This window comes from Lipotes vexillifer, unplaced genomic scaffold (genome assembly GCF_000442215.2).
Source record: "Lipotes vexillifer unplaced genomic scaffold, Lipotes_vexillifer_v1.1 scaffold451, whole genome shotgun sequence".
NCBI classification, from domain to species: Eukaryota; Metazoa; Chordata; class Mammalia; order Artiodactyla; family Lipotidae; genus Lipotes; species Lipotes vexillifer.
Window position 1 is genome coordinate 430,203 of NW_006795989.1, and position 26,765 is coordinate 456,967.

Genomic DNA, 26,765 nt, shown 5'->3' on the forward strand with positions numbered 1-26,765 from the left:
TTTTCTTACGTGTGGTATAAGTTGCACTGGGCACATTAACGAGGTGGCTGCTCTTCGGAGTCAAAGGGCCTCTTCCATGGCATCTACTAAAAGAACAGCCCCCAGGCAGCCATAGGTGATTAGAAAGAGGGTGGGCACTTGACCCCGGGCAGTTAACTAGAGGCTAGCCAAAGGCCAATGATGCAACCCACAGTGAAAACATTAGTCCAGTCAATCCAATTTCCTCTCTCCAGAATCTGACTGTAGAAGTATTGAGAGAAGGAGTAAAAAAGGACCAAAAAAAAAACAAAACCAAGTAATACATGGAGAAAGAAGCCATAAAGAAGAAGAGTTAGGCCATGGTCATAGCAAAACCACAGCAATGTTAAAACACAAGCTATGAGGCAAAGAGGAGAAAAATAGGGAAGGACATGGTAAGAATGAGTAATTGGTATTGGAGAGCAACAGCAGACAGATGGAGAGTAGCCGAGTCACATGAATGGGGTGCCCTACAGTGGAAACACCCACACCTTTGCTACTGGGACTCCTAGTGCTATTTTGAATCCAGTTCTAGTCCCTTAAATCTGGACTGTTCTTCTCAGATTCTTAGATTCAGCTGTACTTAAGCTTTGCCCATTTCTTAGATTTCCACGAGATCACTGCCTCCCCAATGGCTCCCACTTACATCCCGTCAATAAAATTTGGAGGAACTGAAATGAGTCTCCATACCTTGTACTAAAAGGGCATAGTAACACAACTTTTCAACTCCATTTAATACAGGCACTGATTTATGAATAGAGGTGTTGTCCCTGAATTCAAGTTAAGACATATTAGACACTTTAAAAGGGGGAATATATGCAGACATTGACAAGGAGAATAACCAAGCAACTCACACAGCAGACAAAGGAGCCATTACCTGAGTGACATTATCATCGTTGGCACTGTTGAAGCGCTGCACGTCCCCAGAACAGTGGGTCCTATGTTCCAGGGCAGAAAGCTGCTGCTCCGGAGCACCAAAGCTGTTGGGGTAATAATTTGGAGCTCCACCTTTAACAGAAAACCACACAGATTCACTTGGGGAGATGAAAAATGAAGGAAGTCTACAGTCAGTCAACAAAATAAGAAATAAATTCAAGTGACAATTATATTTATACGTACGTGTATACACAAACATATACATGCCATGCACATATGATTTTTAACACCCCATATTTAGCTACAGGCAGTACTTGGATTCTTAGAGAATATGCCATCCGCCAAACGCTTGCGGTGGCTGTCTCACTCTGCGTCTTAATGAAGAGATCTCAAATTCCCTTTGAACACTTCAGACGGCCTCATCTCTACAATCTCCTGATGCCTTCCGGTACGAATATATATATATATATATATATATATATTTTTTTACACGGGCCTCTCACTGCTGCAGCCCCTCCCGTTGCAGAGCACAGGCTCCGGACGCACAGGCTTAGCGGCCATGGCTCACGGGCCCAGCTGCTCCGCGGCATGTGGGATCTTCCCAGACCGGGGCACGAACCCGTGTCCCCTGCATCAGCAGGCGGACTCTCAACCACTGCGCCACCAGGGAAGCCCACGAATATATTTATATGAGCTTGGTTTGGCCCCCACAGAAGAAGAGACTCAAAGACATATTTCAGATTGGAGGGTTTCATTGGGGCTTGGGCTCAGTTCAAAATCAGAATCACAGGGCTTCCCTGGTGGCGCAGTGGTTGAGAGTCCGCCTGCTGATGCAGGGGACGCGGGTTTGTGCCCCGGTCCGGGAAGGTCCCACATGCTGCGGAACGGCTGGGCCCGTGAGCCATGGCCGCTAAGCCTGTGCTCCGCAATGGGAGAGGCCACAACAGTGAGAGGCCCGTGTAACGCAAAAAAAAAAAAAAAAACACACAGAATCACAGAATTCTTGGGAGCAACTGAAAGTTCTAGCTCTGCTCCAGCTCTGCTCCTTCAATCACCAGACAAATGAACGGAGCCCTGAGATGTTCACTGAGTGCTGCAGGGTGCTGTGATGGTCAGTGGTGGATCCGGGACCTGGGATTTTTGTCCTCTCCATTCCAGCACATACTACACTCCTATCACAGGATCCTACTTCACTATTTATTTCTTAATGGTGTTTTAAGATTCTCGGGATATCTATCCTTCCTATTGACCAAGACTTTATTCAGTTCTAGTTTCACTTTCACTTCTCTCTACAGATAAATTTTTAACAAATTTTTCTAAAATTTGATATTTCTAGTATGTCAGCACTCATTCAACTGGAATTAGGAAAAATAATGACAAATGCGATCCAAACATTTATTAAGATTTCTGGAATAAGTTATGAGGCTTTTTTTTCCTTTTGGCATGTTCATTTTCCCAACTATACCCTGCTTCGGCTGATGTTAGCAGAAGCTTGTATTACCTGAGTACGTGCTGCCTAAACAGAAAAGGATGGCCTGGAAGCACAGTAAGTGGTTTGAACAAACTAGTCGGGATTAGAATTTTACCCAGCTCACTGCCAGAACAGATTATTCTGGGTGGATAAGCAGGAGATGCCTGTACATCACACTGACGAAGGAGCCAAATGGATGTAGGAAGAGAGGGGGTACCCTATTACCATGGAGCTCAGTTATCCACCTAAGAAATTCATTCCAGCTCAGCCACGTCCATGCGAAAAGCAAAGTGCTCCAATAACGAGCCATCACAGTGGTTTTCTGCACTAAGAATTAGCTCTTTGAAATGTGCCAATTGAGTAATTTGATTTCCAAATTATCTCTACCTTTACTCAAAATCGCAGCTGTCTTCAAGTCATTGACTACTGGGAACAATTAAGCTCTTTCATCAAACTGCAAGGGCACAGCCCAAATGGTCTACTTTTAAAATTAGGCAAAAGGTGTGTCAAAGTAGTTTTTTTCATACATATGCCACTATAATAGTAAACAAGAATGGTAAACACAAAGCATTTATTTATTAATGATGTTCCAAAATATACATGAACTGCTCTGATACAGCCAGTCTCAATAATGAAAGGACCAAGGGAGATTAATGAAAAAAATCACTTTAGAATAAAAACGCAGAAGACAGACACAGAAGTAACAGTTACTTTGGGCAATAACACGCTCCATACCTTTGTAAACCTCAAAGAGCAGAAATATGGCAACAACACAATACAATCATTCAGTGAGCATGTAAACTTGTTAAATACTTGGAAAAGGCTTAATGATAATGGTAACAAAATGCAAGGCACAAAACTATATACACAAACTAATCTTAAATGTATAACAAGTATTCACAGAAAAGACTAGAAAGAAATACAGCAAAATGCAACAGTTCTGGCCTTTGGATACTGTGACTATATATGGGTTTTTCTTCTTTCTCCTCTTCTTTCCCTTATATTTTCCAAATTTCCTTTAAGGTACATGTATTATTTTTAGCATAGAAAAATAAACTTTGTTTGAATATATACATCTATGGCTATAAATATAAATCATCGGTAAAATTTCTGAAGGGATCATGTGTCCTTCAGACACGTGTAGTATGGCATGTGTATGGCAACTCTCGGCTTTCGCATTTCCAAGAGGCTAAGTCCTGGTGACTTAAGAGTGATTTCAGGAATCGTCCACTTTGTGAAGAGTCTTTAAAACCTGCTCCCTAAGTTGGATGATACCCTACAACAGCCAGTGTGGAAAAACCTTTCTCCCTGCCTTTCATAGTCAGATGCACAGCAAGTAAAATCTGAGGAGGGAACTCTCCATAAAACATATAAAACAGATGAAAGTATGGAGAGTCCTCAGGCAGTTTAAACCTTCATTGCTGGGCAACAAATAGGAGGTTGGCAGGAGCGGCTGCGGGGCCTCCACAGAGCAGCAGGTGCCTGGGGCAGCCTGACGACCCCTGGGCTGGCGGGGCCTCCCGCGCCCTGCCCAGCAGTGCCCTCCACACCCGCGGGGTGAGCCACGGTCCCAGGCCTACCCTGATTGTCCAGCACGCACATGGGGCCGTCACGTTGGTAGCTGGCCACTCGAGCTCGGAAGGGACAGTTCACAGGTATCTGAAGATAGTTGGGTCCCAGGCGGTGGCGGTGAGTGTCAGGATAGGCAAAAAGGCGGCCCTGCAGTTATAAATGAAACAGACTTTGACGGTGTGCAGTAACATACGAAAGAGGAGTGGCCCGTGAACATCACTGTAAAGTTTCAAGCACAAAGCATCACAAAGCCCTGCCTGTCCTCCCAGTAAAGAGCAAAGTCTCTTCTCTCTCATGAAATGAGTTCTCCCTAACTGAACGGTCCTTACTCTTCCACCCCTTGGGGCCAAACAGCCACCAATCTTCACATCTGTTCTAGGTCATAACTCCTTTTTTCCTCAAGTAACAAGTTAGTGCCCAGGCTTGAATGATTTCCTATTCCCGAGGACACATTACATTGTGAAATAAGTTTGCTAGAACCCAACTAACTGGAATCATGAACTAATTTCACTCCTCCCTACTCTCTCACTCTAGGGGAGGGGTCAACCATTTGCTCTTAACAAAAAGAAGATTTCTACAAAACCAACCGCACGGGAAATTATTCCAAAAAAGCACCTCCCATGTTGCATTCTGGTGTATGTCAGATACACTTTGAGCTCTGAGACTTCCTAGATATAAACAAAATACTACACAAAGAAAGCCACAGTGCAAAACGATGGCCCTACATTGCCACAAGGTCCTGAGTCAAAGATTAAATTACATATTGACCAAGGCAGGAGGTTTTGCCTCACACATATTTACCAAGGCAGGAGGTTTTGTAATTTATTTCAGTTAGTGTTGAAACAAAAAGCTTTATGATTAACTCATCAATCTTAGTATCCAATTATTTAAATATTCCCATTATTCAAAGCTCTACTACATAAGCAGAGAGAGTAGTAGGAGTTTTCTTTCATTACCTTCATTATTGGCCTTGAATCTGAATGAGTATTCTTATGTCCCTAATTCTATAGGCCAAAATACAAACCAAGTTGAACAGGACAACTGATGTGATTATTTTGTACCAAATCACTGAGGCCAACGTGCTCAATCCCGTCTCGCCATTCTGTCGATAATTTGCTCTGGGCTGAGCGACCCTGCCTCCCATAATCATTTCAGATAGCCCCTAAGGTAACATTCAGATGACTGGTCATGCAGCCATGCCCAAGACCACCTACACTATGGAAGCTGGTTGCCTCCTTTTACCCAAAACATACTAACTTGTGCTCTAACTTTACCAACAGGGCAGAAGATACAGTTGAGCCAAGAGCAGCTCCTGGATATAGCCTCATCATGTAATTCTGGTCTTGTGTCACCTTAGGTTTATAAGGCATCACTACCCCACCTGCAGGTGGAGACCTTCAAAGCTAAGGCTGCGAAATGGGCACAGCAAGGCCATACCCTGACCCCAACTTGAATGGAGGCCTTACCCAAGGACCTGTGCCCAAGCTCCTTGCTGAGCCGGGGTGAGAAAGCAGAGCAAAGCTCTCCCACTCAATCAGTCAGGCCAACTTCTCCTCTCCCAGTGAACTGCAGAGTGTGGGAGTGAAGAACGGCTGCACCTGCATCACCAGGTACTCAGGGGACAGTCTCTGTGACTTGCTATTATACTACTGCCTGCTTTTCACCATGGTCTGGCTTACACTTTGGATACCAAAGTTTTAAAAGTTAATAATCTGACCTTGTTGAAAGGCAACTGGGAACACTGTTCGTTACTGTACAACCACTACCACCTGAACATGCATTAGTTCTCATCAGGGTAATTTCTAAGCCCTCCGAACCGGCTCTCCACTTCCAATCCCTCCTCCAACGACATCCTACATATTCCTGCCGAAAGACTCCTCCTAAGGTCCCATGCAGATTCTATTACATACCTACTCAAAAACCTTGGACAATTCCTCACTGGTCACCAAATGGCTAAATAAGTACAAGTCCTTCCCTACTGTATGGCCTCCTATTTTAGCAGCAAAGACAGTCTATCAATAGATAGGTATTCAATTTATAGTAAACTAAAAACTAATATAAACTTACTTTCTATAAAAGGTTCAAATGTTCCCAATGTCAAAGCAAAAGTTATTATTTAAAAAACAGGAAACAGCTTGCCTCCATGGAGAGTGACACCTGAACTGGAATCAGACACTTACATAGGAAAACAGCTGTCAGTCACTGTGGTCTTTAAACTTTTTATCATGGTCAGTCCAGGAACATGAAAGATTGACTTACTCAATAATTATTAAGCCAGTTATTTTCCTATTAATTTCTGATCCAAATAAGAGTTTTTCTCTCTTTGTACTCCTGAAAAAGCATACTGGTGAGTGGTGAAAAAATACTGAATGCCTAAGAACATTACCAAAACAAATGGTTAAATTAACCCACTGCCTTTAATCAATGGAAACATAAATTGAGTTTGTAAAAATCATCTCTGGGGGGGCTTCCCTGGTGGTGCAGTGGTTGAGAGTCCGCCTGCTGATGCAGGGGACACAGGTTCGTGCCCCGGTCCGGGAAGATCCCACATGCCGCGAAGCAGCTGGGCCCGTGAGCCATGGCCGCTGAGCCTGCGCGTCCGGAGTCTGTGCTCCGCAATGGGAGAGGCCACAGCAGTGAGAGGCCCGCGTACGGCAAAAAAAAAAAAAAAAATCATCTCTGGGTCTCTTTCTACATGTGGCAAAATTCAAGCATCACCATAGAAGAGGAAATGAATAAAGTTATGCTGACCAAGTGTTACAATCAATTAGTGATAGTCCTCCATCCCACTGATTACAGATTGAAAAAGAATATTTTACCCCACAAAACCTAAGGTATTTCTGCTATAACTTCTTTTAAATTAAGAGCCTAAATGTCAAAGTCTTACCATATTGAGGGACCTACAATGAAATTTGTTTTACACTGTAATGCTCATTTAAGGATGTTTCAGTCAGTCCCACAGGAACTAAGGACCCAGACAAAAGTTTAAGTGATGTTCTAGTTAATTCTTCATATAAAGGTCATGCCGAATTACACTCTGCGCCTGCACGTGTCCGTGCGCGCACACACTCCCACCTCAGAACCTCTCAATCCACCAGGTTTACCTGAAGCATTTTGTCAGGGCTGGGCTCAATGCCAGGCGGCATGTTGCTTGGGTCAAAAGCCAACTGCTCAACCTCAGCAAAGTAATTAACTGGATTCCGGTTTAAGACCAGTTTACCAACTGGGATAAGAGGGTAGTCATTGTGAGGCCAAACCTAAAAATAATGCCATATTCACAATTACCAGACAACCAACAGAAGGAAATTAAAGTACCCATAAAAATAGCAGCTTTCAAATACAGTGAAGCCAATGATGATAAGTGAAAATAACATTTTTGAATCCAACAAAATGATAAGAACTTAAGGTGAGTGCATTGGTTAAAACTTTCACAACAGTAAACAGTAAACATTGAGTCTTTCCCTGGGCAAAAGTACATCAGCTCATCAAAATTTGTTCCCTGCTAATAACAATATATCAGGCCACCCAGATGAACTTAGTAAACTCATCAAACAGGAACTGGAAGGGAAATGCTGGTGAGCCCTCATGCACAGGCTAGGAAACTCTTAAGTGGTACCACTGTGTTTTGTATACAACTTACGAATGCTTGACCACAATTTTTTTAATTAGTTGCAAAGACACTTAAAAAAGAAAACAGTTTAGTTGTTAACTGACTTACCTTGGTAATATCAAATGGATTAAATGGGAAAGTTTCTGCCTGTTTAAATGTCATGACCTGGATGTAAAAAGTCCAGGAGGGGTAGTTGCCTGTGGCAATGGCATTAAAAAGATCCCGGAGGCCATAGTCAGGATCTTCCTGGGCAAGTCTTGCTGCATCTTCAACAGAAAGGTTTTTGATGCCCTGGTCAGTCTACAGAATGAAAGAAAAGAAGCTCAAACTGAAACTTATTAGCAAAGTTATCAAACTTTAATCAATAATTCATTGAAGGATTATGAGTAACACCAACCAAAGACTGGATTTTCCTTCTAACAATAATCCTACTGTTCAAATCTGATACAAGTATGAATTTATCACTAAGAAATTCTACTTGATTATCCTGATTCTTCTCAATGTCCAGGGAATCTGTCTACACATTTTATATTTAAAATTAGTCTTTCTTTCCCTTTATGTATTCTATATTATTTGAATTTTTAAAATTGTTGACACAGTTTATTTTCAATTTTTCACTCATAGAGAATGCTACATTACTGTCTTCAGACAAGCTAAAACAATTTTTGCTATAAGATATACATAACAAAATTTATCTTTTAACCATTTTAAAGAGTCCAATTCAGTGGATTTGAGGACATATCTTAAAATGGAATTGTTGGGTCATATGGTAATTCTGTTTAAATTCTTGAGGAATTTCAAAACTGTTTTCCAGAGCAGCTATTATTTGAATTTTTATACTCATGCTATTTTCAGATCAGAAAAAAAAAATTAAAATATAATTTTTTTTTTTTTGTCTGTGTTGGGTCTTCGTTCCTGCACGCAGGCTTTCTCTAGTTGCGTCGAGCAGGGGCTACTCTTTGTTGCGGTGTGCAGGCTTCTCGTTGCGGTGGCTTCTCTTGTTGCGGAGCATAGGCTTTAGGTGCCCGGGCTTCAGTAGTTGCAGCATGCGGGCTCAGTAGTTGTGGCTCACAGGCTCTAGGGCATGCGGGCTTCAGTAGCTGTGGCACATGGGCTCAGTAGTTGTGGCGCACAGGCTCTAGAGCACAGGCTCAGTAGTTGTGGCGCAGGGGCTTAGTTGCTCTGCGGCATGTGGCATCTTCCCGGACCAGGGATCGAACCTGTGTCCCCTGCACTGGCAGGCAGATTCTTAACCACTGCGCCATCAGGGAAGTCCAAAATATATCTTAAAAATAAGCAAATGATTAATGAAATTAAAGGACTTTCCCTTTTTTTTGCATGAAGTAATTTTTTAAATTCCCTGTTTTATAATAGCTCAAGTCAGTTACTGAGATTGTGCTGAGCTAGTATCCCTCCACCCCAACTGTCTTCCTTTTTTCTTTTTTTTTAAGAAATCACAGAGTCACAGTTTGTAGAGCTGAAAAGAACTTCAGTACAGCCGCTCTAAAGCAGTTCTCTGAGTATGAGCAACCAAAATCAGTATTCTGACTTTCTAAACAAGCCATTAAGACCCAAAGAAGTTAAGTCACTTTCACAAGCGCTCCTATTATCATCCCATCCTGCTCTTCAATAGAGTTCCCACCGGAGTCTTATTCTGAAAGATCCCCAACAAGTCAGGCACCATGGAAATATTTCTTTAGCAAGTCAACTCTGGAAGGCTGGTCTATTTCTAGCACAGAAATCCCAACTCTTTCTAGCCAGTGGGAAGGTTTAAACTTTTCTTACTATTAGATCTTCAGGATTAGAAAATGGAAGTCACCATCTGCAGATCACCCAGCTAATACGGTAAACTGCAATAATATTTCAATACCTTTCTGATTTTAACTGAATCCCCTGGGTTTAGAAAAGAATAATCTTAGGTCAGAATAATCCAGATTGATGAATCTATGTAGATCTCATGCTACCTCAGAGCCCTCTGCTGAACAGACCTATAAGCAATCCAATCTTTCCAGGACCACTGACAGCTGGGACTATTACCCAATTTTACTGTGACAGAACTGGAGCTCAGAGAACTTTTCTTTTTTTTTTTTTTTTTTAATATATTTATTTATTTATTTTTGGCTGTGTTGGGTCTTCGTTTCTGTGCGAGGGCTTTCTCTAGTTGCGGCGAGCAGGGGCCACTCTTCAGCGCAGTGCGCAGGCCTCTCACTATCGTGGCCTCTCTTGTTGCGGAGCACGGGCGCCAGACGCACAGGCTCAGTAGTTGTGGCTCACGGGCCCAGCTGCTCCGTGGCATGTGGGATCCTCCAAGACCAGGGCTCGAACCCGTGTCCCCTGCATCAGCAGGCAGACTCTCAACCACTGTGCCGCCAGGGAAGCCCCCCAGAGAACTTTTAATAATATACCAAGTCACAGTTATCTAGAAGAGGGAAGATTTGAGTTCAGATTGTTTTAACTACAAAGCCACAACATGCTAGCTGTCTGAGATACAATCATTTAGTTCTGCTCTAGGTGACACTATGCTGCTCCTTTTGGCAACTACAAGCCAATGGGTCAACTGTTTCCTGCAACTGTTCCTTGCCAAAGATTATAGATCCGAGTCATAAGTATAAAGACAGGTGACAGTTTTCCTGTTTGATATACCCACATAAGTTGTTCAGATAACAATTAAAACAGGACAGAAGAAAATAAGTCTTTGGGATATCATTAAGGGAGAGCCTATATTTGTCATGAGTCCACTTCTGTCTCTGCTTATTTTAGCAGTAGTATTTGGAAACAAGTTCTTAGGCAACCAGAGGATTTTAAATAACCTTCTAGAGTTCTCTGGCAATATTACTTATTCTAACCAATGCCAAGATCATACTAAGAGAACCCTTTAAAACACCTCAGTTAATTAAAAGATTCTCAAAAACTTCCCCCAAAGTAACTGATCTGATCTGATTGTATGAAAGCACATGAAAAAAACAAATCTGGGGCGGGAGGAAAGCAGCAGCCAGGCAGCCCAGCACACCCCTCCAACCCCCCACTGTTGCCATGATGCCCAAGAGGAAGGTCAGCTCTGCAGAGGGATCAGGGAATGAGGAGCCCAAGAGGAGATCTGCAAGGTTGTCAGCTAAACCTGCTCCTGCAAAAGTGGAAATGAAGCCCAAAAAGCCAGCAGGAAAGGATAAATCTTCAGACAAAAAGTGCAAACAAAAGGCAAAAGGGGGGCTTCCCTGGTGGAGCAGTGGTTGAGAGTCCGCCTGCCGATGCAGGGGACATGGGTTCGTGTCCCGGTCGGGAAGATCCCACATGCCGCGGAGCGGCTGGGCCCGTGAGCCATGGCCGCTGAGCCTGCGCGTCCGGAGCCTGTGCTCCGCAACGGGAGAGGCCACAACAGTGAGAGGGCCGCGTACTGCAAAAAAATAAAAAATAAAAATAAAAAATAAATTTAAAAAATTAAAAAGGCAAAAGGGAAGCAAAGGGAAAACAGGCCAAAGTGGCTAACCAAGAGACTAAAGATGATTTACCTGCAGGAGACGGAGAAACTAAAAACGAGGAGAGCCCAGCCTCTGATGAAGCAGGAGAGAAAGAAGCCAAGACTGATTAATATCACACACCCGGTCCTATCAGTGGTCCCTGTCTCCCTTCTTGTACAATCCAGAGGAATATTTTTATCAACTATTTTGTAAATCCAAGTTTTTTAGTAGCTTTAGAAACAGTTTTAAGAAGGAGGAAATCCCACCTCATCCCATTTTTTAAGTGTAAATGCTTTTTTTAAGAGGTGAAATCATTTGCTGGTTGTTTATTTTTTGGTACAACCAGAAAATAGTGGGATATTGAATATGGGAGGCACTGATTGTCTCGGGTGTCAGGTTAACATTCCATAAATGGGGATAGCTTTTATATCCTATAATACAAAGCATACCAAATGGCAATTTGGAGTCAGTTGTGCATTTAAACGTCTTGAACACTCTAAATTACGTCTCTTCCCATATTGTTTTTGGTAGAATTGTTTCCTAAAGCAAACCACTCCTTGATCTTGGCTCTCCTGGTCAGAATTTTATGCACTCTGCTACATCTTTGGTCGCGGTAGTCCAGTTTTCCTAGTAACTTCGTTAACGTGCTACGAACAATTGAAAATTCGAGTACATAGTGTATATATGATGTTAAATTGTGAATTAGTGGGACTTATGATGTAACAGCATATCAACATTGGAAGATACTGGTACTTGATATTCTGTTAGGGAAAATTTGCCTCCAAATTTTAAGCTGGAAAGTCACTGAAATAAGTGACTCTGTGTAGTTGTGATTTTGTTTAGAAAAGAATCACAACTACATGCTTTTTGTAGATTTTTTTGTACATATGTTAAGAACTGTGTACAAACTGAAATTGTGTACTGATCCTCAAAACAACCAATAAAACCTCAATTATGAAAGAAAAAAAACAGAATTTTTGTTTTCTGACATTTGTAACTGATATTTCTATGTGCCTTGTTCATAATATATCCTCAATAAATCCTTAAAAATGGATGGATGGGACTTCCCCTGGTGGTGCAGTGGTTAAGAATCTGCCTGCCAATGCAGGAGACATGGGTTAGATCCCTGGTCCGGGAAGATCCCACGTGCCACGGAGCAACAAAGTTGTGTGCCACAACTACTGAGCCTGCACTCTAGAACCTGCAAGCCACAACTACTGAAGCCCGTGTGCCTACAGCCCATGCTCCGCAACAAGAGAAGCCACCGCAACGAGAAGCCCGCGCACCACAAGGAAGAGTAGCCCCCGCTCGCCGCAACTAGAGAAAGCATGCGCAGCAATGAAGACCCGACACAGCCAAAAGTAAAATAAATTAGAAAAGAAATTTATATTAAAAAAATAAAGTTCTATTAAAAAAATGGATGGATGAATTAAAAAGTTAGGAGAAATGTTTTTGGAAAGATAGCATCAGATGTTGAAAATGAGAGTGAGATTGGTATTACAGATAGAAATGTCCCAATTCTGTCTTAATCCCCTCCTGGACCCCAAATCTATATATGCTCAGAACAACGTACTCAGGGCTAGGAAAGGCAAAGCAATATAACACTTTACTGTTTGCTAACAATTGACTCTAAACTCCAACAAAGAACTCTAGGCTAAACCAGGTAGGAATTTCCTTTTACCTAGCTTGGAGACCTGTATTATCTCTTTTTTTTTTTTTTTTTAATAAATTTATTTATTTTTGGCTGTGTTGGGTCTTCGTTGCTGTGCGCGGGCTTTCTCTAGTTGCAGTGAGCGGGGTCTACTCTTCGTTGGGGGCGCGTGGGCTTCTCATTGTCGTGGCTTCTCTTGTTGCAGAGCACGGGCTCTAGGCGTGCAGGCTTCAGTAGTTGTGGCACGTGGGCTCAGTAGTTGTGGCGCATGGGCTTAGTTGCTCCGCGGCATGTGGGATCTTCCCGGGCCAGGGCTCGAACCCGTGTCCCCTACATTGGCAGGCGGATTCTTAACCACTGCGCCACCAGGGAAGCCCTATCTCTTTACCTTTGATCTAAAACCTTAGATCTTCCTTCACCAGAGAGAAAATAATATCAACGTGCACCTGCCGGCACCAAAAATATTAAACCAGAGAGCAAGCACAAGATGAGCATTTTCCCAAATATTTATGGCAGAGCTCCCAGGGTCCAGAAGAAGAAAGCTTGACTGCCGATAGTAGCTGTGTGCTATTACCCTCCAGCCACATGAAGAGACCAAAGAGAGACTACACATAGTTCTTCTAATTGGGCAGCGTGAGTCTATTCACTCAAGCTGTGGTCAACACAACAGTCACGGTCCTACTCAACCAGATCAATACTCGTCATCCTTGAGGGTAGAGGTACGGCTAACGTGGGGGAGGCCTTGATTCTTGCCCAATCCTCAGAAGAAGTAAGGATACGTGGGTGGTGGGAGCCTTCCACCGCACTGTCCAAAGGCAACATGTACCTTATAATGGAATTTGCAGTAAACAGCCTTTCCATTCGCATCAACCAGTTTGAAAGTATGCGATCCATATCCATTCATGTGCCTGTGTCCATCTGGGATCCCTCGATCGCTGAACAGGAAGGAAACCTAAGGAACAGAAGAGTAAAGTGTAACATTTTTCAGTTTAAATCAAAACATCTTATATTTTTAAGACATTCCTACGTTTCCATAAAAATCTCCTAATGACATGGAACATACCAGCCAAGTGCCCACAGGAAGGGTTACCATTTGTAAAAAATGACAAACAGAAGAATTTTAAAGCAGAATGATATATAAATCATTAACCTCATGGCTCAAAATTCTATAAAGAAACGTTAAAACAAATCTGAAAACTAGCCTAACTTGCTATTCCAATTTTAATTTAATAGAAAATTTGTTTGGTACTACTTTCCCCTCATTTCCCTAATACAAAGAACGTCACTCCCTACTAGAAACTTTAATCCTTAATATTGCTAAATATCAATTGATAATGATTCTAGAATCACATAAGGTCTATGAATGGGGAAAGATTAAGAAAATCAATCATTATAAAACTCTTCAAGGATCAAGAAATCTGAGGAAGCTTCCCAAAAAGAAAGTCAAAAACCAATTCCAATGAAATAGCCAAAACTGGAGAAAAATGTATGAGGCATGATTAAGAGTTCCATACCAGGTGATATAATATAGTGAAAAAAGAGGTGTTCCCACCTGATGCAGAGACTCGGGACGCAGGCTCCAGAAGTCCCAGACCATGTCAGGATCCTTTAGGTGCGTTTGAGGGTTTCTCTTTTGGCTGTGGATAAAGGATGGAAACTAAATGGAAGAAGAGAGAAAAAAATCCAAAACATTTAGTTTACAGGAATTATGGTGTCTTATATATTGCTTAACGCTAGGTTTACAGATTGTAATTTTGAACAATGTAATCCTAGAATTTTAAGCTGCAAAACCCTAAAATGAAATTTGCCCTCTACATGTTTCTAGGGCAAATTGCCTCTTTTTATTCATCTTCCAAGCTCTGCAAGGAAAACTGGACTATTCCCATAACATCAGTGAATCCTGAAATGCCAAACTAAGACCAATGATAACTGTTGTTATTTGACCTTATAAAAAGATATTAAATCCAGAAAAAAATTTTAAAAAGGCAATCTAGCCGATCCAAATTCTCTTCTTTCTGCTTTCCCCAGGGCTCTTCCTCAAATGCCAATCTATACAGAGTATCTGAAATCAATTTAAATCAACAAATATCTGCAGAGTGCAAAATACTTCATCACCTACCAATATGGCATCCCTGATGAAGAAAATGGGGGTGTTATTTCCAACAAGATCCCAATTACCATCCTCCGTGTAAAATTTCACTGCAAACCCTCGAGGGTCACGAACTGTGTCAGCTGAGCCCGATTCTCCAGCTACAAGATTCAAACGAGAAAAATGAAGCCTCCACAAGAGTACTTTGCATCCAAGAAACCTAAAGTCATAAAGAAAAGCTGGGATCTATCCTTTCCAATTCATTTTCTAGAAGTAAATTAGGTATTTAAGTGTCTGGGTTATTATTTCTACTACCCACCAGCTAACTCAGACTAAAAAGTAAACAAAAGAATTAACTGAGAGAAATGAGAGAGTGTATGTAACAACAGCTGAAAAGATTATCCACTTAACATAAAAAGATAGCTTTGTTCAAACAGGTAATTAAAATTTAAATTAAGGGAAGAGAATAATTATGAAGATTAAGGTAGTGAACAAAGAGAATAAGTGAGTGTCAAAATTATGAGGTTAATACTAAGAAAATGAGTCAAAACATAAATTCTTATTCTTAATTTCATTTACTTTTGCATTCCACAGTATTTTAAAAATGCACAAATTCATGCAGAAACAGAATTAATCAGTCATTGTGGTGTGTTGAGATGCAGTTTGATAGCTCTAACTCTTACTAGCTCTGTAACATGAGGAAAATCACTTACTCTCTCTGAAATAGAAAGAACCCCACCTTGCAAAGTAGATCTACAGACTGTAAACAATCAGTAAAGCACCAACCATGGATGGCATAGAGTTAATTCTCAATAAAGGGCAACTGTTATCATGGCTACTGAGTAAGATTCCCACTTCATGCAACCACTTGTAGGAAAAATTCTTTCCAAATGTCACAGAATTGCAGAGGCGGCCTCTGCATAAGTATGATTTCCTAAGACCTCAACAAACAGAATTATAAGTAACTTTCTACATGTCTTAAAATACTTTTTCTACTGTAAAACCTTGCTATCATTTGAAGAAGTGCTTGTTTTCTATTGTCTGGTAAGTTTTTTCTTGAAATTAAGTTATAAATGCCCCAGATAAGATACACGGTTGAGTTAAGCAACACCAGTAATGCAAACAGACCAACTTACCAACAGTGGAGAAGCGAACTGCAATGGGCGTCCTCTTTCCAATGTGCTCAAACACCTTCGCCTTGGAGTATCTGGTAATGTCATGCGTAACCTCAAAGTAGCCAAAAGCCCCTAAGGAAAAAGACACAGAAATCCTCATCACAAGACCGTCACTCGGGCCATCAGGCCCTCAATAGGCATCTGCGTGAGAGAGAAACTGGTGGCTTAGCACTGGCCTTCCGGGAGCTTCCAAGATGATGGGAGAAGGGGAGATAACCAAACACAAAATGACGAGAGCAAAATGCAAAGTCCTGGGTCACTTAGTGCTAAGCTGAGTGCTACACAGCTGGAGCCAAAGAGGAGGAGGAGATGGGTGGGACCAGAAGGAACGAGCCAAGGTTGCCACGAGGACACAGGGCCTGAGAGGCCCCTGATGTAGAGGCAGGACCTAGGAGAGAAAGAACAGGGTGGAGAGGAGGAGAAAACAAAGGGAGAGAAGGATTGAGCACGCACGAAGGTCGCCACAGAGCCAAACAACAAACTGAACAGCGTATCAAAATCATGCGGGAAAAGACACGCAAAAAAAGCTGGAGAAGATGGAAGAGCAAATAAAGAAATTGGGAAGAGTCCTAACTGGGAGTCCAAGTAAGCAGCTAAACAAAACAACTTCCTTTCTATGAAGCTTTGTTCTTCCTATTGAGTTTTTAGCTTTCTTTTCAACACCACCCCCATCTTTTGTTTCTCTAATAAAAGCAAGATAAAAGCTTTACAGAAGTTTTCAACAAAAAGGAAAAATCACCACAAACCCACCCACACTAACACAACCGTCATTGATTTTGCCCAGTTCATTCCAGGGTTTATCCAGTTAAGTGCACCATCTAAATCTAATTATAATTACAGTATGTCTGTGTCGGTATTTCCACATTTTTACTCCTTCACTAAACTAAAAATGGACTAAAAGGAAGATTACTTTTATTTTCAGTAAAAAATATTTTATATATGATGTGAAATCCAGGGAAATAACCATCATTTAATTATTGACTCCTCTATTGACAGACATTTTTTCCCTTCCCCCTGGAATGGAGATTTGGCACTTCTATTAAAGGAGCTCTGATCCTCTGAGAAGTAATTTTTAACCCAGGTGTTATGAAACAGTCCTTTTACAACAAATGAACACAGTTCTCACCTGCTCCTTTGGCGTGCACGACTCTCTCAGGAATTCTCTCCCGGTCAAAGTGAGCCATTTCATCAGTGAAAACCACATCCTGAACAAGAAGGGGCCCGCGGGGCCCTGCTGTCAGAATATTGAGTTTGTCTCCTATCGGATTACCCGCTCCGGTGGTCAAGACATCAGGTTTCTAAGTGAACATGAGAGAAGAGTGCAAGAGAGTCAGTACAATCACACAATTTCCGCTATCACAGGGCACGTCGTTTTGCATTTTTTTATACCTTCTACCCAAACTCTTTCTAAATTTCCTGTGTCAAAAGTACTGAAACACTCAAAATATGTAATTGCCTGAAATTTATAGTCAGGTCGCAGAAATCCTAAGAAATCTGCTCTGAGCAGCAGGAAGAGGGCTAAATAATTCGCCAGCTTGCTCCACCCCTTGCTCCAGCTACAGCCGCCAGGCTCCACATAGGAAACCCCAGAAACGGATCCTCCCAAACGGATCATGTGTGCTGAACGTGGAACGTCCAAACTAATAGTGAGACGATGGTCCCCACAGAAGCTATGCCTGTAAATGCTTTCCTCAATCTTATAAACTCTTCCTGACTGCTGCAGAGGTCAAGGCGGGTCATCCTGTACAATGCATTCATTTCTCTCAAGCAGTGTGTACCAGCTATTTGCAACATCTCTTTTCAATTTAAAAAAAAAAAAAAAAAAAGTCAGTGGCTTCTGTTGTCACTGATAATAAACAGTTATTGGTAAGATGGATTATAGTACTAATTTTCTTTTTTCTTTTCAACTTCTTTTATTAATTTATTTTTGGCTGCATTGGGTCTTCGTTGCTGTGCGCAGGCTTTCTCTAGTTGCGGCGAGCGGGGGCTACTCTTCCTTGTGGTGTGCAGGCCTCTCATTGCGGTGGCATCTCTTGATGCGGAGCACGGGCTCTAGGCACGCAGGCTTCAGTAGTTGCGGCACGCGGGCTCAGTAGTTGTGGTACACTGTCTTAGTTGCTCCGCGGCATGTGGGATCTTCCCAGACAAGGGCTCGAACCCGTGTCCTCTGCCTTGGCAGGTGGATTCTTAACCACTGTGCCACCAGGGAAGCCCACCTGGAACTTTTTAAAGCACTCAGATGCCTGGCCATCCCCCCTAGAAGTTACTGATATAATTAGTCTAGGTGAGGCCTAGGTGAGGCCCGGGCATCACTGCTATTTTTTTGAGCTCTCCAGGTGATTCCTAAGTGAGGCCGGGATTAACCACCACTAACCTAAAGCTTTTGGATGATCTACAATTAAAATTGTAAAAAGTCTGAGTAAACTAAGTCTGTCCACCCTTTACATGCTCTTTTCATCATATAATCAAGGCACTAAAGGACACCTAAAAATGGCAGAGGGGGGGCGGAGGGGAGGAACGTCCCATAAAAGAGAAGAGTATGAGGGCGATGCCAAGCTCAGTAAAAGGAAAGGAAAACAGGTCGGAGTGTCATTTACTTTTCTGCATCCCTAGTACAGGAAGGAGTTGCTGCTGAGAAACAAATGAGACCACACCACAAGACCCCTCCTCATGACCAGGTCAGGGTGATAAAGTCACGAATAAAAACCATGCCCAAAGGAGGCAGATGCAGAGTAAGCCGGATGAGTGAATGAACGAGTAAAGAACTAAAGAATGAGATGGTTTCGCCTGGTGACACTGAATCATGGAATCTTAGCGTGGCAGTGCCGGAACGTTGCCACCACTGGGCCTCTCTCCCCGCCAACGCAGGAATCTCCTCCATACACCCACCCCCTGGAGAAATGAAACCTGGGTTTGTAAGTTACAAATGCAGCATTTGTCATCTCTTCTTATTGGCTGCTCTAACAGATCAATTGTTCTCACTTTTAACACCTTTCCTCACACAAGCTAATGGATACGCAATTTGCTTTTAAAACAAGTGTGGCAGGAAAAGCTTCAACACGGTCAGCAAGACAGAAGGGAGGCCAGTGGGCAAAGACTAGGGAGGAAAAGATCCCCAACTTCAGGGGGTGTTTAGGGCAACATCAGATAAGAAAAACTGACTTCAAGCAAAGATAAGAGCATTTACTAGATGAGAAGGACTCAGTATGTTCGTTGAGATGGAGACAGTTAACGCAATGAAGCTTTACTGAAAGTGAGGGTGGGGCCGGGAAACGGACCTCGAAAGCAAATTTTTAAAACTCATTTCTGAAAAAAAAGCTAGCTCCATGCAGCGAGCATTGTGATCCGCCCCAGGGTAGACACAATTTGTTTTTATTTTCATTTGAGTCAAACTTCCAGGAGTCTCAAGCATTCAGAATAATTTTAGACTTGAAGCAGAAAGCAGTGAAAATCAGCCCTCCAGGGCTACAAGCAATGACAAAAATGTCCTGGAATGGCAAAACTTGGAAGATGATACCTGCTTATATGAGTACAGTCCGATGAAGCCACTCCCTGCACAAGCTGAGAAGGACAGAGGTGACGGTGGCGGGGCGGGGGGCGGTGGGGTGCGGGGGATAAGGGAGGGAAGAAGAGAAAAAATGAAAAGTCTACAAACAGCAAAGGCAGCAACCATCTGGCAGCAACGATAAGAGCAACAGCGTGGCAGATTTCAGCCAGAGGCTGGGAGAGAAAGGGCTGGAGGGAAAAATAACTCAGAGCTTGTCTGCAGGTCAAGGACACAAAAAGCAGCCATGCCATACCTGGGTCACATGATAAGTTCAACAATCCCAAGGTGGACCCCTCTGCAGGCTGGATGGTGAGGGGGGTGGCGGCAGGTGGCAGTGGAGCAGGGCATGTGGATTTAGAACAAGGGTCCCTCAGGCGACTCATCTCAAAACTCACTCATTCACCAGCCAGGGTCCCTGTCCTCCCCGTCGCCACAGACCACAGAGGCTGGCAAGAAGCATCCCTGGGTCCTGCACACACAATGCTATGGGTCTGCAGTCTTGGAGGAGGGTGGACAGAGGGCTCCTGAGGGCAGTGAGTGCCAGGAAAACCATAATACAACCATGTCCTGTAGCCTGAGCCCCTGTTTTTCACAAGCATCAAACAAAAGAACAATATCCCATGACGCAAGCTCTGGGCTTTCTCTAGGAATATGATGGACTGTGGTTACTGCTGGTCCAAAGCTAATTAGAAAGGACAAACACAGAATCAATGCAGCTGACAGAACTGCATATGTTCTGTATATGTTCCTCATTTCCCTCTGTAACTACCATTTCTCAAGCACCTGCCATACACAAGGCCTTATCCTAGCTACCTTCATTCAAGCCTCCCAAGAACCCAGCGAGATAAATGTCATTACTCCCATTTAATGCGTGATGCCACATGCTCAGAGAATTTAAGTAACTTTACACAGATTTCAATGTGGCAGCACACGTTTACCTGCAACACATAACAAGTATGGAAGGGCAAAGATGTACCTGCCTACTTGCTGATTATTGGGGTTTTTTTGTTTGTTTGTTTTTTTAACTCAGTGCAAGGTCACTTTAGAACTAGAAATTTTTTTAAGACAGAAGAGCTTTTCTGTTGCTGGACAATTCTAAGAGCTCCCTCTCTAGAAAAGCAGCATCAGTACCTGTTAATGTGTTTACATCTTTCTGGCTGCCAACTCCTCATGACATTCATACATGCTTCTCCTGGACCGCTCTCTACATCTTTCTGGCTGCCAACTCCTCATGACATTCATACATGCTTCTCCTGGCCCGCTCTTCCTGCCCCGCCCATGCCACCCCATGAGCTGGGCCAAGGGCATCTTCTTGTGCCCCACAGAATAAATATTATAATTGTCTGTGTACTTCACAGTTTTTCCTCTCCAGACAGCACACTCCTTTTGCATCTATAGCCCTGACACCTGCCACAGTGCTCGGCCACCAACAAGTGCACAACCAATGCTGTGGACTCAACATGGGAATGAATTAAACTATGGACCAATGTGAAATGGCCAAGAAGAATTATTTCTAACAAGGAGGAGGATACAACGATAGTCTATGCCTCTCCCTGCACCTCCCCTCCAAAAAATAAAAGAGAAATATTTGAACTTATAACTTCATATTCTGATCAATCACCTTCAGACAAACTTCTTATAAAAACTGCTTCAGAAATTGGCAAAGAAGTACTTTGGCCTGGCTAAATACCGGCGCCATGATTAGAAAGAAGGACTCAAAGTTAAAGTAAGGGCTTCCCTGGTGGCGCAGTGGTTGAAAGTCCGCCTGCCGATGCAGGGGACACAGGTTCGTGCCCCGGTCCGGGAGGATCCCACATGCCGTGGAGCGGCTGGGCCCGTGAGCCATGGCCGCTGAGCCTGCGCGTCCAGAGCCTGTGCTCCGCAACGGGAGAGGCCACAACAGTAAGAGGCCCGCACACCGCAAAAAAAAAAAAAAAAAAAAAAAGTTAAAGTAAAATTCCACTTTGGCTTTGCTGTTTGTATTTTTTGGCTCAAACTAAGACACGGATGAAGAAATTTTCCTGGGAGGAGTCAGGTTGGCTTTCTCTGATGAAATATTTTATCAACCTAGCTTCCACTGATTAGTACCCACTGCTGACCGAATTTCCAAGAACTTGCTAACCATCTTAGTTTTCCTTTTCTAAATTGGAAAACAGTGGTCATGCAAACCATCCCCAACTTTCAATCCCAACAGAGTCATAACGACAGCTTCATATTCCCAGAGATCAATATAGAATATACCTAGTATTTCTAGCAAATCACTGTCTATGACACACCCGTGTACAAAAAAACCAAAGACAGTCCTGGTCCTCAGATTTCTTGGTGCTCCAGGCCTCTGTCCTGATCCAAAGAAGAGGGGGAGACTTCCCCTGATGGGGCAGTTTGGGAAAGGGACCCAGGCCTGCACAGGGCTCCACTCTCTCCCCTTTGGAAACCAATGGCTGCAGGCAGCAGCCATTCCTCTGGTAATCTCCAGAGCTGCCTAAACACAAGGGGTAAATAAGTTCAGCTCAGGAGAGTGGTCTCGGCAGGCCCTCTTGGCCAAAACTCCTAAGCCACGTTCTCCAGTCAAGCCTCTACTGATAATAAAGGTGATTCTGGATTCCTCTCATGCCACCGACTCCCTGCTTCTCTGTCAGCTTAGGTGTGCAACATGTACGTGAGAGGCCTAACTTACTAGACGTGCTCAAGCCTCAAAACAACAAATATCAGCTTGCTCTGCGGGCGTTGTTCTAAACTCTTTACTCGGTTATCACATTTAATCCATCTCTCCGAGGTAAGGACTATAATAATCTCCATTACACAGAAGAGGAAACTGAGGCACCAAGAAGTTATACAACTTGCTCAAGGCCACCCACCTAGAATGGGGCAGAAGCAGAATTTGAACCCAAGCAGACTGGCTCAAGGACCCAAATCTTACCCACACGCTATAGCACCTCTCAAAACAACATGGCTAACATCTCCTGCACATATTCTTCAGGCTGGGTAACTGACATGTATTCATCTACACACATGTTTTAGATAAATTAATTCTCACAGCAATACTGCAAAGTAAGGAGAATTATTATTCCATTTTCAATATGGGAAACCAAAGAGGAGGGAGGTTAAGTAACCTGGCCGGTGGTCAAGACTCAATTTGAACCCTGTCTGACCATAAAGCCTGACCCCTCACCTGACCCCCTTAAAAGTTTAAGCCACATAAACTTCGTTTACAACCACCCTAGGGGGGAGAAAGACGGACTTAAGAGACATATCAACCAATGTAGTGTGTGAACGTTATTTGCATCTGACTTTGAACAAAGTGTTAAAAAAAGAGAGACAGTGTCAGGAGTCCCCAAGACCACCCCGGGTTCAGTGATTCCCTAGAACTCACAGAACTTAGCATCTAGGCATACTCAGGCCGTTATTTATTACAGCATTTAGGTACAAAGCAAAATAAGCAAGGAGAAAAGGCACAATGAAGTCCAGAGGAAACCAGCACAAGCTTCCAAGAATCCTCTCCCAGAGTCATGCAAGACATGCCTAATTTCCCCAGCAAGCTGTGGCAACTCACGTGAAATGCTGTCTCACAGGGAAGCTGGTTAGAGACTCGGCACCCAGGGTTTGTACTGGGGGCTGATCATAGAGACACGCTCTGACTCCCGGAAGGAAAGCAGGTGTTCAGCATAAACCACATTGTTTGCACAAATGGCTTAGGCACTGTGAGCCACTCTTACCAGTTAGGGTGGTGGGAACCCTCCAGAAAGCCAAGGTCCAGATGCCAGCCAAGGGCCAACCTTGCCAATAGGCCTTTCTAAGGGCAGCAGTCTCAGGCCTGCATGGAAACTCTTTTCTGCACAGAGACAACCTGGGAAACTGATCACGCTACTTGGAAATGTGAGGATGTGAGGTATTACTCTTCATTTTGTAGATGTGACCACAGTGTTATTAAAAAAGTTTTATCTTTTGGAGATATATCCTAAAATATTCACAGATAAAATGATACAGTGCCTGCTATTTGCTTCAAAAGTGGGGTGGGGGCGAGTTGGTGAGATAGAAATTCATTATTGAAGTTGAGAGACAAGGCACTTGGAGGTTCACTAAACTATCCTCCCTATTCAGTTCTGGCTTGAAATTTTCCACAATATAAAGTTTGGGGTTTGTTTGTTTGTTTGTTTTCCATGAAGACTCAAAGAGAAATGTCTAAGAAAAGAAATGAGGGAGAAGTTGAAGCAAGGGAGAGAAATAGGGGGCCGCATGATACATGAGTGGTAGCTCTGAGCAGGCAAACTCAGCACTGCACTCAAAATATACAACAGACCAGGTGATGAACGCTGGCTCCTGCCCAGACAGGGCTTACTGTCACTAGAAAAAGTGGAAAACCCTAACTTCCATGTAGGCCACTTACTCCTCAACTCTGGATTAAGTCTGATGTGCTTTTCATTTTCAGCACAAGAGAGTGACTCACCTCAATACCACATCACACTGAGGGGGTTTTCTAGCACACAATCAGTGAACTGACAACACTAGGAAATTTTTCTGACTGCCTGAAAGACTGAAAACTACACTTTCTGGGCTCTAAGTGGACACTTCATCACTGGGATATACTGCATTTTGTAAGTTGACTACATCATGGTTAAGCCACTAAGGGCCTCAGTATAAGTCAAGAACAGTTGGTCATTCTAAGCTCTACTTTACTAATTGCCTAAGTTATTCTATACCATCTGCCTGGAGAACTCCCATTCAGTAAAATACTAAGTAATACATAATGGAAAAAGTGAAATCCAATAAATGTAAGAAAAAATCAAACTGTGTTTTTCATCAAGAACCAAATGGGTTCTGTTGGTACTAAACAAAGTATACTAAAGTATCCCTGAAGTGACAACAGGCCATCTCAGCAGTGTGCTAACTGGTATGGGATACGGCCTTAGGCTGACAACAATACACTCACTGCTCAAGGAACAATAGGATCTCACAGGCATAAGTGGCGCTGGGAAAACTGGACAGCTGCATGTAAAAGAATGAAATTAGAACACTCCCTAACACCATACACAAAAATAAACTCAAAACGGATTAAAGTCCTAAATGTAAGACCGGACACTATAAAACTCTTAGAGGAAAACACAGGAAGAACACTCTTTGACATAAATCACAGCAAGATCTTTTTTGACCCGTCTCCTAGAGTAATGGAAATAAAAACAAAAATAAACAAATAGGACCTAATGAAACTTACAAGCTTTTGCACAACAAAGGAAACCATAAACAAGATGAAAAGACAACCCACAGAATGGGAGAAAATATTTGCAAAAGAATGAACGGGCAAAGGATTAATCTCCAAAATATATAAACAGCTCATGCAGCTCAATATTAAAAAAACAACCCAATCAAAAAATGGGCGGAAGATCTAAATAGACATTTCTCCAAAGAAGACATACAGATGGCCAAGAAGCACATGAAAAGCTGCTCAACATCACTAATTATTAGAGGAATGCAAACCAAAATGCATTGATGCAATGTGGTATCACCTCACACGGGTCAGAATGGCCATCATCAGAAAATCTAGAAACAACAAATGCTGGAGAGGGTGTGGAGAAAAGGGAACCCTCTTGCACTGCTGGTGGGAATGTAAATTGATACAGCCATTATGGAAAACAGTATGGAGGTTCCTTAAAAAACTAAAAATAGAATTACCATATGACCCAGCAATCCCACTACTGGGCATCTATCCAGAGAAAACCATAATTCAAAAAGACACATGCACCCCAGTGTTCATTGCAGCACTATTTACAATAGCCAGGTCATGGAAGCAACCTAAATGCCCATTGACAGATGAATGGATAAAGAAGATGTGGTACATATATACAGTGGAATATTCCTCAGCCATAAAAAGGAATGAAACTGGGTCATTTGTAGAGATGTGGATGGACCTAGAGACCGTCATACAGAGTGAAGTAAGTCAGAAAGAGAAAAACAAATATCGTACATTAACACATATATGTGGAATCTAGAATAATGGTACAGATGAACCAGTTTGCAAGGCAGAAACAGAGACACAGATGTAGAGAACAAACGTATGGACACCAAGGGGGGAAAGTGGAGGGGGTGTGGTGGGATGAATTGAGAGATTGGGATTGACATATATACACTAATATGTATAAAATAGATAACTAATAAGAACCTGCTCTATAAAAAAATAATTAAAATTAAATAAAATAAAAAAGATCTCACAGGCAAGCAAAGAACTGCCTGTCCTTGACTGCATGGGGGCAAGAGGAGCAAATGCCTGAAGAAGATAAAAAATTATTCCAAGGATTCCAGGGAAGAAAACTAGTGGGTAGTGTTTTTTGTTGTTTAATTTATTTATTTATTTATTTATGGTTCGTTGGGTCTTCCTTGCTGCGCACGGGCTTTCTCTAGTTGTGGCAAGCGGGGGCTACTCTTCATTGCGGTGCGCGGGCTTCTCATTGTGGTGGTTTCTCTTGTTGCGGAGCACAGGCTCTAGGCGTGCGGGCTTCAGTAGTTGTGGCTTGCAGGCTCTGGAGTGCAGGCTCAGTAGCTGTGGCACACGGGTTTAGTTGTTCCGTGACATGTGGGATCTTCCCAGACCAGGGCTTGAACCTGTATTCCCTGCACTGGCAGGCAGATTCTTAACCACTGTGCCACCAGGGAAGTCCCTAGTAGGTAGTTTATTTTGTTCTTTTTTTTTTTATTATTCGTAGATATTAATCCAATGTTATCAGTAATCACTTTTTTTTAAAGTAAGTCTGGATGGACTCCATTGACTGTGCTTTTTAAAAAAATTTTTATTGAAATATAGTTGATTTATAATATTGTGTTAGTTTCAGGTATACAGCAAAGTGATTCATATATATATATATACATATATATATATATTTTAGATTCCTTTTCACTATCAGTTATTACAAGATATTGAGTATAGCTCCCTATGCTATACAGTATACAGTAGGTCCTTGTGGGTTATCTCTTTTATTTATAGTAGTGTGTATATCTTAATCCCAAACTCCTAATTTATCCCTCCCCCCCCGCCCACTTTCCCCTTTGTTAACCATAAATTTTCTTTCTATGTCTGTGAGTCTATTTCTGTTTTGTAAATAAGTTCATTTGTATCATTTTCTTAGATTCTAGTGGATAGTTTTAATTCCAGAAAAAACTAAAAAGTTGCCTTCTACAAGGAAGATAAATAAATGTCAGACTTCAAGGTCACATGGTTGGATGGCTGAGCTCAGACTGACTGAACACACCTCCTCTCTCACTCAAATGGGAAATGTTTGTTTTTACAGCAAGGCTCTTTTGTATTA

General features: G+C 42.5%; 2 protein-coding genes across 2 annotated transcripts in view; one reads left to right on the plus strand and one right to left on the minus strand.

Annotated features, from left to right (window-relative positions):
• The window catches only part of CAT (catalase), a 39,313-nt gene that overhangs the window by 6,936 nt on the left and 5,612 nt on the right, over nt 1–26,765 (minus strand). Inside the window, exons 2-10 of the mRNA XM_007468074.1 lie at nt 17,047–17,218; nt 15,882–15,992; nt 14,776–14,906; nt 14,209–14,313; nt 13,483–13,608; nt 7,656–7,847; nt 7,042–7,194; nt 3,946–4,084; nt 896–1,026 (exon numbers count right to left, since the gene is read on the minus strand). Of these exons, the coding sequence (XP_007468136.1) occupies nt 896–1,026; nt 3,946–4,084; nt 7,042–7,194; nt 7,656–7,847; nt 13,483–13,608; nt 14,209–14,313; nt 14,776–14,906; nt 15,882–15,992; nt 17,047–17,218 (1,260 nt within the window). The remainder of the gene's footprint in view (nt 1–895; nt 1,027–3,945; nt 4,085–7,041; nt 7,195–7,655; nt 7,848–13,482; nt 13,609–14,208; nt 14,314–14,775; nt 14,907–15,881; nt 15,993–17,046; nt 17,219–26,765) is intronic.
• LOC103076508 (non-histone chromosomal protein HMG-14-like) lies at nt 10,584–11,136 on the plus strand. The gene is made up of 2 exons (XM_007468073.1): nt 10,584–10,765; nt 11,001–11,136. The coding sequence occupies exons 1-2, from the start codon at nt 10,584–10,586 to the stop codon at nt 11,134–11,136; spliced, it is 318 nt and encodes a 105-aa protein (XP_007468135.1).